The sequence below is a fragment of the Cryptomeria japonica genome, chromosome 2, assembly GCF_030272615.1.
Source record: "Cryptomeria japonica chromosome 2, Sugi_1.0, whole genome shotgun sequence".
NCBI classification, from domain to species: Eukaryota; Viridiplantae; Streptophyta; class Pinopsida; order Cupressales; family Cupressaceae; genus Cryptomeria; species Cryptomeria japonica.
Genome location: NC_081406.1, coordinates 585,275,308 through 585,286,596, shown reverse-complemented (window position 1 = coordinate 585,286,596; position 11,289 = coordinate 585,275,308). Strand labels below are relative to the sequence as shown.

General features: G+C 33.0%; 1 protein-coding gene across 1 annotated transcript; it reads right to left on the bottom strand.

Moving 5' to 3' along the window:
* Window positions 1–7,167: 7,167 nt before the first annotated feature.
* Window positions 7,168–10,342, bottom strand: LOC131052072 (GDSL esterase/lipase 6-like). The gene is made up of 5 exons (XM_057986656.1): window positions 10,102–10,342; window positions 9,814–9,947; window positions 7,844–8,047; window positions 7,501–7,759; window positions 7,168–7,406 (listed from the first exon to the last, which is right to left on the bottom strand). Exons 1-5 carry the CDS (start codon window positions 10,340–10,342, stop codon window positions 7,168–7,170), a joined length of 1,077 nt encoding a protein of 358 aa, XP_057842639.1.
* Window positions 10,343–11,289: the final 947 nt, after the last annotated feature.

Here is an 11,289-nt window from a genome sequence, read left to right as displayed (position 1 = left end):
TTAAGTAAAAGAACTATAACTTGAATAGAGGAATTTGAGAGCTATCCAAAAATATTTGGAGGTTGAAAAATGGAATTTGTTTTCTCAAGTAATGGCCCTATAAGAAAAAAAACTAAAGGTTGAGTTTGGGGACCTAGTATAGAAAATTGGTATAGAATGTAATCAAACTACTTGTAAATTCAGATTGGCATTGGAGTTATCTATTTGATACTATCAGACTTTCCCAATTTTAAATCTGTATAAAGAATATGTGAAAACAAATTGTTGCCTTCTTAGGACAAGGAATTTAAAAATAGAGGAGGTTTTCTAAATTTAGAAGTGGTACTAAATATAGAAAAACACAACCAAATTTAGCAAAGGCCACCCAAAAAGAGGTCAAATCTATTGCCATCAGCTACAAGGACTACCTAGGTCTAATGGAAGGTATGAATGAACCTTAGAAGATTTTTTACCATTCAAAAAATTCAAACTCCCTTGGTACTAAAATGGCACCTTTTTAAAAGCACAAATTTGATAGTTTTTTTTTGCAAAGTTTAAGATTTGTTTTTGAAAATTTACAAACGAAAGAGATTTTTCACTTATCCCACAGTCATACAGCATATGGTTGGATAGATTTCCATACAACACATAGCAATCCTCAAAAAAAAATTTGGATTTTTACCTAGTGTCATATTTTGACGATTTGATAGGTGTTTCAAGATTTTTTCGACATTGCTAATGCAATGGAAAACTTTGTTTGAGACCAATTTGCACATAAAAATTACCCTATGTAGGATCCCTCAAGCATGCAGATAAGAACTTTATAGAAAAACTCTAAGGCTATGTAGAAGTTGATGATCAACAATAGGAGAAAGGATTCATTTTCATGCAAAGAACCTATCACACAAAAGAGAGCAAGCAAAGATAATAGGCTCTATAACAACCAAAGAATTATGTAATATTTCAAAAAGAATAATTAGACATGTAATGACAATGAATGAATGAATCCTTATAAAGGATGAATGAAACCATAAGTGAAAACCTTAATGCTAAAATTAAGAGAACAAAAGCAATTAAAAGTAGGAGCTAAATTATCCTCCTAGATATGCTAGAACTAATGCTAGAGAACAATAAAAGAAAACTCTAGATAATGAAAAGAAGGTATGTTTAGCTTAACTTGTGAAAAAGTAATAAATGACCTAATAAATTATTAGATAATTCTTTGTATTACTCTAACAATAAAATTTCATCAATGCACAAATAATCTATAGAACATCATACAATGAACCTAAAAAATATTAGGTTATTTAATATGATCACTTATACTTTGAGGATACCAAATTTAGAGTTATTTGATCCAATATTTCACTTTCTTCATATGCATATGGTTTTAGTCTAGACTACCATGTGTGTTTCAAGTTGATTATGGATTTCGGTGTCTTCTATTGTGCATATGATTTTTTTAATCTCCCCTACTATTTATACATAAGCTATTACAACATTTTATGAGAAAAAAATGTGAAAATGAAGATGTGTGGGGTTAAAACTATTTCATATGTAGATAATTAATTCTTACCCAATCAAGGTTTGAAATTCAATGAGAAATTATATTGATTTATTGGAAGTTTATGGTTGAGAGTCTAAATTGATATTTGTATATGTACATAATTTGATAAACCAAACCTAGAATAAATGAATTTTGGGGTTTGGACCCTTATAGAACTTTTGCAACTTTGAAAAATATAAGGAGCTTTTAAAAATTCAAAGGTAGGAAAATATTTACTATTAGACTTAGAAAATATTGATAGAACATAAACTTTGAACATTGTAACAAGTTTATGGATATGAAGGAATTTTAGTGAGATCATTTTGGTACCTATTTAAAAGCCATTTAAATTTAATCAATCCTTACAATATGTTGAGAATAATTATAATTGTGCAACCCTAAAATGGGCCCTATTAGAGCACAATTAAGAAGTTAAAACAAAAATCAAAATAATGGCCCCTAATTTTGATAGAATATAGATGTTTAATTGAGTCCACAACACTATCTTAGATACATATAATGGGGGGATACTGTGTGTTTTTATCCCTTTTCATTATTTAATTGGGTATTTTCTTACACCAAGTTTATCTTGCTTAGATATGTTCATTTTAGCTAATAATGTGTGTGGAGATAGTGGTGTATCTTCATATTCCACCTTCCTCTCCTTTTGTATGTTTTATAAATTCACTCAATTAGCCTTATTCAATTTCATTCCCTCATTATATTGAATGTTACTTTAATTTCTTGTTTAATGTGAAATATTATTATTTACTCTAGATAAGTGCACCAAGATGGTGAAAAAAAAAGTGGCGGCTAGCAAAAAAAATGCCTAAAACGGATGAAACAAATACATGTGAAGGCACTAAAAATCTGAGCCAAAACACATACGCATTATTTAAATTAAAAGTTCTTATGTATTCTTTAAATTAAAAATGTGTACATATTTTTTAAAAATAAAAATGTGTATGTGCTATGTAGGAAAGGTTGAGACGGAGAATTATCTAAATAAATCTTCATCTCACCCTCTCCTACTCTCTTTATCTCCCCTCTTCTTCTCTGTACCTAATTATCTTTCCATACCTCTCTACTTTTCTCTTCCCTAACTCTATACCTCCTTCCCTCCATACCTCTCTCTCTCTCTCTCTCTCTCTCTCTCTCTCTCTCTCTCTCTCTCTCTCTCTCTCTCTCTCTCTCTCTCTCTCTCCCTCCCTCCCTCCTTATATCTCCATACTCTCTCTCTAACTACTTATCTCTATCTACCCTACCTCTCTTTTAATATCTCTTCTTCCCTCCCTCTCTTTGAATACATCTCCTTCTCTCTCTCACTCCAACTCTTCAATACACTTTTGTCTATCTCACCTCTCTCTATCTCTCTCCTTCCCTCTCCACCTCTCTCTATCTATTTCCCCCTCTCAACTTATCACTATCTCCCCTCTTCCTCTCTATCTCTTTCTCTATGTATCTCCCTCCCTTAAAAAACTCCATTTCTATCTTTTCTTCTATCTCCCAAATTGTCCCTTACCACTTCTATTAATCTGCCCGCTCTCCCGACTCTTTCTCTCTCTATTACCTCTTTCTTAACCTAAATCTCTCTCCCTTCCTACCTATATATATAGCTCTCTCTCTTTCATTTTCTCTATACTTGTATACATCTACCTACCTCTGTTGCACTCCCCCGTACACTATTTGTCTAAATACCTAGAGAGAGAGAGAGTGGTGTAGAGGGAAGGAGAGAGAGAGAGAAATAAAATTAAAAAAAGTGGAGGGGAGATTTGGAGGGAGGGAGGGATGGAGAGGTAATCAAAGAGAGGAAGGTCATATTGGGACAAGTAGTTAGAGAGAGAGTATGAAGAGGAAAGGAGGGAGGGAGGTAGACAAAGGGATGGAGAGAGAGAGAGAGAGAGAGAGAGAGAGAGAGAGAGAGAGAGAGAGAGAGAGAGAGAGAGAGAGAGAGAGAGAGAGAGAGAGAGAGAGAGAGAGAGAGAGAGACACAGAGAGAGAAAGAGAGAGAGAGAGAGAGAGAGAGAGAGAGAGAGAGAGAGAGAGAGAGAGAGAGAGAGAGAGAGAGAGAATAGTATGAAGGGAAGGAGGTAGAGAGTTAGGGGAGAAACATAGAGAGGGATGAAAAGAGAGGTAGGTAGAGAGAAGGATAGGGGAGAGGAGATAGAGTGTGGGATATAGAAAAATAGAGAGGGAGGGAGTGAGAGAGAGAGAGATATATTTATGTAGATGAATAGAGGTAGGAAGGGAGTGAGGTAGAGGTATGTGGAGAGAGGGAGAGAGGAGATAAGGAAGTAGAGATAAAGCATGGGAGGGTGGGACAAGGAGAAAGAGAGAGAGGAAGAGGTATGTAGAGAAGTAGAGGTAGGGAGGGAGAGGGGATGTATGTAGGGAGACAGAGAGAAGAGATATAGATAAGTAGAGAGAGAGAGAGAGAGAGAGAGAGAGAGAGAGAGAGAGAGAGAGAGAGAGAGAGAGAGCGAGAGAGAGAGAATCTGTGTCATATATTTAGAGAAGAGAGGGGAGATATAAAGAAGGGTGAGAGATATAGGTTCAAATATCAGGGAGAGAGGAGAGAGTGAGATAGCGAGATGGGGGAGAGGGGGAGTGATAGGAAGAGATATGGGTCTAGTATAAATGGAGGGAGATAAAGAGAGTGAAATAGAGAGAGAAAATGATAATAGGATCTTAGTGATTATTGAAATTTGATTAACGTTGAAGAACTATAAGATCTAGGGCTTAGGGAGATAAGAGAGAGTGAGATAGAGAGAGATAGAGAGGGGGAATGAGAGAGATAGGAAAATAGATTTGTCTAGATCTTAGGGAATAAAAAGGGTGTGAGATAGAGAGATAGCAAGAGAGTGATGATATAATCCCACTAATTATTGAATTTTGACTAAGTCTAAAAGATTATAAGATCTCTTAATATCTAGAATCTTCATTATGACTCCCAGAGATCTGAAACCACTCTTAAACATCCTAACAATATATACATAAATATAACTTAAAGTATTAACTTGTACTTAAATGTTATATTTTATGTATATATCCTAATTAAAAAATTAAGGGAAGGCAAAAGGAATATATGTTTATGTCCATGTTCCTTATCTAACTTTATATAAGAAAAATGTGATTGCATTTTTCTTGCTAAACATAACACGTATTTGTTTTTATTTTTAAAAACACTTATTTTTTAAAAACATGCATGCATTTTTAATATAAATAATACACACGTGTGGTTAATTAAAATAACACATATGCATTTTGCCTTGTACATAGGCTTGGATGACAAGGCCGAGGCTTGGGAGCCTTATATCCCTCCATTTTACATATTTTCTTCTTCCAATCTGGTTTCTCAACTTCATCATCATGAAGTTTATAGGTTATCAAGTGGGTTTTTTTTTTTTTAGATTTGAATAACATTAGCATTTTAATTCTTAATTTCTTTTACCAATGTCTCTAGGGTTCTCAGAGACATATGTTTACCATTTTATCATAAATATTGAACTACTTGTCCAAATTTGAAAAAAAAATATATTATTGTTCTACACTTCATTCTCTACACTTTAAAAAAAATGAATTTTTGATTATTTTGGTGCAAGTTATGTGATGTGCATGAATAGGTACCTAATTTTAAAGATGTGTCCACTTTGAAAAATCATTGAAAAATAATACTCCACCAAAAATTATAAAAAAATAAATAACTTGTAGTCCTCACTCTTAACTTTCTTTCTATTGAAGGGTTTTTCAAAATACTAAATAAAACTATAACCTTTTTGACACGCACACTAGACACTATGTTATGTTTTATTGGAAAAAGGGAACTCTTTTGTGTGCCTAAAATATTTGACCCCATTCATATTATCTATTTCTGAAAAAAAAATAGTAGTTTGGAAACTAGATCAGAGTACTACAATTCTTGTTCTTTATGTATTTTCAAATTTTGAGTGGATGAGTCTCAAATAGCTCCTCCAAGTTCCGGTTTAATTAATTTCAAAACAAAAAGTGGCCACTTATATCCCCCTTTTTATTCACCATCTTGGGGCACAACTTAGAAATCCACTTTAAACAACCAATGGAAGACCAAGAGTCACAACTTAAAATTCTACATAAAGGTGTCCCTCATGGGAGTTGTACTTGGGTCTCCACATTGAGAACTCAATGCTTTAACCAACTAAGCTCAACCCGTTGGACTTACTAAGACAATTCAAGTTTTATGTTGAACATTATAAACTGAAATGAAATATCTATAAAGGTTTGTAAAGAGTGGGTTACAACTAACTCTCTTGACTCTGTATTTGAAACAAATGTGATTCTTTGTTGGTTTATAGGTTAGCGATGAATTAATAAAATTAGGACAAATTGTGCATATAAAAACAACAAGACTCTCTAACTTAATACATAATCCTATAGTATGCATGCACACAAAAGTTATCCACAAACATCATATTTTGTCAAGAAATATAGAGAGGGGTTTTATTTACAAATCAATTGTATCCAGTAGGATTATTATATGCAGCTACCATACCACAATTCAAAAAGAGCATACTAAGTAAAAGGAAAAGTAGCTAGACCGGGCACCAATGGTCTTGATGATACATTCTTAAAACAAAATTTAATAGATACTTCATCAACTATCAAAGTAATGATGCAATATATTATCCACGAAAAAGACACAACGAATACAACATGATGATGGATTTGGTAAGAATATCATAAACCCAACATAGAGCATGAATAAGTAGCTGAGGTGAAAAATTAAAATATATTCAAAACATGAATAATATCACTTGTAGGTCTAGATAAGGATTAATGGAAGCAACAATACTTAAAACTCAATCATAAAAGGGCATCTGTAAATGAAATTTTTGAAGAGGTCACAAATATACCTTGCAAAAAAATAGGATAGCTACTGCATGTAAATTATTTATGAATTTATAGAGTAAATTTAAGTACCTAGGCAAAAAATTCTAAAATATAAGAAAAAGCTATCATTTTGAAATAGAAAACCATGAACAAACAAGATCTATACATAAGAAAAAAATCAAGAGCCCAACCGACTAGAACCCCCCAAAACATCTCCAATTCTAAGAAAAAAGGAACAACTTATAGAGGCCTCATTGATAAGCTCTCATACCCCAAATCTATGCACTTGGAATGTTTCTATCTAATATATATGCATCTAGAGAACTATACATGAGATTTAGTATATAGACTCATAAATTATGGCATTTATTTATAGGTCGTAAATAATACTTCTATTCCCATTTTTACTTCATAATATTTAATTAATAACACCCCTTCTAATAAACTTTTTAATTCTAAATACTTCTTATTTTACAATATCTACATACCACTCAATTTTTCTGACCTCTTTCTTATAACTATCTTTATTTTTACTTCTTTTGTAATTGACATTTTTAGATCAATTTTATTATCATATCCCAAATACCTCTTATTTAATACAATGCATTATCAAAAATTACTCAGCTCTATGAAGTACTGAGTAAACATTCCTCCATGTCCATTCATATAAAAAACCAAATTGCATCCTACTAGACGAATCGGTTTTCCATATTATTTATTATTCCCAAGAGAAATTAAAAGTTTTTCAATAGTCCAAACTGAAGAATGTAGACTTGTTATGCATTTCTCCCCAAGACTAGTGTGAAAAGGTTAATTGGATGCATAACAGAAGAATTTCCTCCCCATATTTCTTTTGAAAATATGGAGTAAGCTCTCTGTGTGGGATGAACTGCATCCCAAAACAAATATGCATCTGGATCATTGCAATACAGATCTGGCGGACTGGTCTGTCCATAGCTCACATTGGCTCTGAACAATCCTGATCCACAGCACGCTGATTTTGTTTCTGAAAAACCTACAAATTTAACACACGCATTCAATTAATAAGACTGCAAGGCACAGAAAAAGATTGATAGATAAGGAGGTTATTGAAGTGGGCATTGACTTACCAAAAGCTTTTCCATTTCTAATCATGTTTGTCAAGTAATCATAAGAATTAAAGAGCATGATATTCACTTCATGTAGTTTTCCATTCAGGTGATCTACAAGATTTTTCAGAGCAACGTTATATTTCTGGGCTAGTATATTTCCAGGTTCCGCACACTTTCCCTGGTATTGAAAATTATATGTAAATCTGGCAATAGGAGTACATCCTAAAGCGGAGATGTCGAGTATCAGAAATTTTCTTGCTCCAGCACGATAAAGCCTCTGCCACAACAAATGTATTGATTTTATTAATAATAATACTGAAAAATGATCATGTTTGTAATAAAATATTATTCTGAAACTTACTTGGATGTATTGACCATGTGTGCCAACCAGCAAAGTGACGAATTGTGCATCACTGAGATTTAAGGAAGGGCCGTTGTAGTGGGCATGAATGTCGTTGCCTCCAATGGAAATGCAGTATAAAGAATTTCTGAGGTGCGACTTTTTACGTACACGCCTAGAGAATTCTTCAAATTTCGATATCTGATCACTAAAGTTAACAATTTTCTGCACCAATTTAGGTTAATTTAATTGTACTTCAGGAGACTTTTTGGAAAGCACTTAAATATATTAGGTTACACTCGCTATTTTACTCTCATCCTTATGATAGATAACTAGATATCAACCTAAAATGCTGAAACAAAAAAGTAAATGCAATTAAACTTAAAAGTTAGAAATTTAATTCTCCTTATTTAAACTTATTAAATATATGTTTTTTATATATATTTTAAAATGATTAATTATTAATTATTTTAAGTCAACTAGTCATGTTGAGAGATAATTCTAAGAGTCTGAAATGAGAGGATTTGGAAACAATCAAAGAGTTAGATGTAGTAGTCATTATTCTAAAGGGCTTTTAGCTTCCTAATGTGATAGAAAAGTATTCATTTCTAGAGTTGACAAAAAACCCCACCTTTTGGGAAGAGGTAGAATTTCCTCATTATAATGATGTTGTAGGATATAATAAGACTAAGGATTTATTCAATAACTATTTGTTAACTATAGAAGATTCAATTTCTCCTTCTTATCCAATCATCTCGTGAATTAAAGAAAAATACAACATTCACAATTTTAGAGGAAGTTTGAGAGAGCATGTTATATATGAAAATTTTTAATTTGGTAGATATTAAGGATATTTATAAACTTCAGATGGATAGGTAGATTCATCTATACATGTAGATGGTAGCTAGTATGGGCATGTAGAATTAGTGTCCCAGGAATCCATGGTTTATTCATTAGCTTAAACTCTATATGAACACTAGCTTAAACTCTATATGAACAAGATTGGCATGAGGTAACAAAAAAGACGCACGAGGAGCCTAATTCATGCATGTCTACCCATCTAATGATTAATAGCTCCTCTATTATGGGAAATGAAATATTACCATACCCTTTGTAACTCTATTATATGGGGGATTGTTGGTAATGCTAGTTTTTAGATTTTATAGTTATAATTTTTTAATAGTTTAAATTAATTATAAGTTGTATGAGTATTAAATATATTTGGGTTAAGTGAACTCCTAGATATTGAAAATTTATTTTTCACACTATTTTTAATCAATTCCATGTGCCTACCAAGATTAAAGAGCAAAATGTTATCTAATGACAACATTGACCTAGATTATTTTAAGCAATTAAGTAAATGTAGCCTTAATAGTGAAATTATATAAACCTTTTATTGCTATCTCTAAACATATTATAGCTCTAAGTTTCCTATGAATCTAAAATTTACCATTGCATTACACATAGACCCTTAATACTTTAGAGCATAAAAAGTGCATGTACCTCACTTATTTATCCTCTAATTTTACACCCAATTTTAAAATTGTTGTAAATACATTTTCATAATACCCAACTTATACTATTTTATGATTACGATAAATTCATTAACAAACTATTATCAACATCTAATATACATCATCTAAAACAACTAATCATTTATACATCATCTAAAACAACTAATCATTCTTGTTAGTATTTTTCTTAGAACATAGACATAAGGTTTTCCCATAAACAAACCATCCCCTCAAGCCCTATCCTCCCTTAATCATTATAATAAGAATTTTCCCCTATTGAAGTAGAACATAATTATCGATTTGTTCCAAATACCAAATACTACAAACTAAATTTTATTTAAAGTCAAACCCTAAAACTTAACAAAGGTAAGAAACCATCTAAAAGCATTAATCCATAATCATTTTCGAAACATCACAGATGTACATTATCATTCCATCAGCATATAAACGACCTAAACCGTTAAACGAAGAACTCACCTTTTCAGATCCTGTTGAATCCAACAAACCACTCCCTGCCGATGCAAAATTAGCCCCATGGGAAAAAATTGCCTGCTGATAATATGAAGGAAGTTCACGATACGGAGGTACGAAAGGAAGCTCCAAGTGAGTAGCTGCAATCACAAATACGTTCCTTGCTAGTATGAACCCATTCACTAATTTATAAGCTTTATTAGATCTTACCCAGCTCTGTAAGATTGAACTTTGAATATTTGTTCTACGGGTGAACGAATTTGAAAAGATGTGGCAATATTCATTTATGCTCACCTATGAAATCGAAAACAGTGAGGCCATTTGTGAAGCGACCAGTTGGGTTGGGGAAGAAGGACACGCCATATGGTGAAAAATCGGCCCGAGTGGTACAGTTTGGAAGGAAATTGTTAGTTCCTGCATCTGCTAATGAATCCCCAAATACAAACATTGCTGGTACATGCGCACTTCTTCCTCCTTCAGCTACTTGCAAAATCAAAGAGTTCATCATCCACCAGATCAGCATACTCTTAGCCATCACTCTTATATCCATTCTCTCTTGATGTGTGGATACTCATTGTGATTCAAATTAAAGCTGACATTTTTATAGCAAAAGATTGACAGACCAACTGTGGGTAATAATTGTAATATGGGAGCATCACCATGGAATATTATAACTATGGACAAAAGATACCCTCACCAATGTTTCTTTCGATCAAAGGCCTGCGGACTCTGCAATGAGACGCAGCTGTTGGAGGTCGAAGCAGACAAAGAATCGCATTTTTTTGGTTTTGGACATTCATATAACAGAATTGACTAAAGATGCTCAAATTTCTTGTCAGAGATTAATGGGATGGGCTCCAAACTCACTGGGATGGACTCGAATCTCGTGGAATAAATCTGCACTTTACATGTCTGGAAATTCGAGGGGTCAGACCATTTCATCTCGTACAAGTTTTACAGCTATAACTTTGATTGTAACTTCCATGTTGGGCCAAAATATGCGGAGAAAATGTGGATTAACGTATCCTACAACGACGAATAACACAGTTAACATCGTGATTGTCAAACTCATGAATATCCCGTGGCTCGCCAAAGCTCTGAGGCAAACAAGAGCAGATAGGAACTATAGATTGTTTTCTAATTCCGTTTTATTGTGAATTGACTTCAGCACTATAGATGCTTAGAGGTACAGTTTTTTAATCTCTTCTTAAAGGTAATCGAAATGAAAATGGAAGGAATTGGGTGGAAATGGATTGTTTTATAGTTTATGGTATCAGGAGATCTATTTTTGGTTCTATAGATGATTTATAAAATATTAGACTACTCCATGTTCTATGCAAGAGGCATCTAATTATGCTAGAAATGAGGTGTATATACCCTATCCCAACAAGTTTGAACTTGTAACCTCTCTTTGAAGAGTACAAGTTCTCTATTATTAGATCAACTTAATGCAAGAATTATAAATGCACAAAGGTGCAGTTT

What these genes read in the sequence shown, in the direction of transcription:
- LOC131052072 (XM_057986656.1), bottom strand. Translation starts at nt 10,342, where the DNA reads ATGGCTAAGAGTATGCTGATCTGGTGGATGATGAACTCTTTGATTTTG. An exon ending in ATTCAACAGGATCTGAAAAG is followed by an intron (nt 8,048 to 9,813) that starts GTGAGTTCTTCG and finishes AAATTGGTGCAG; the next exon opens with AAAATTGTTAACTTTAGTGA. An exon ending in TAGAAATGGAAAAGCTTTTG is followed by an intron (nt 7,407 to 7,500) that starts GTAAGTCAATGC and finishes TTAAATTTGTAG; the next exon opens with GTTTTTCAGAAACAAAATCA.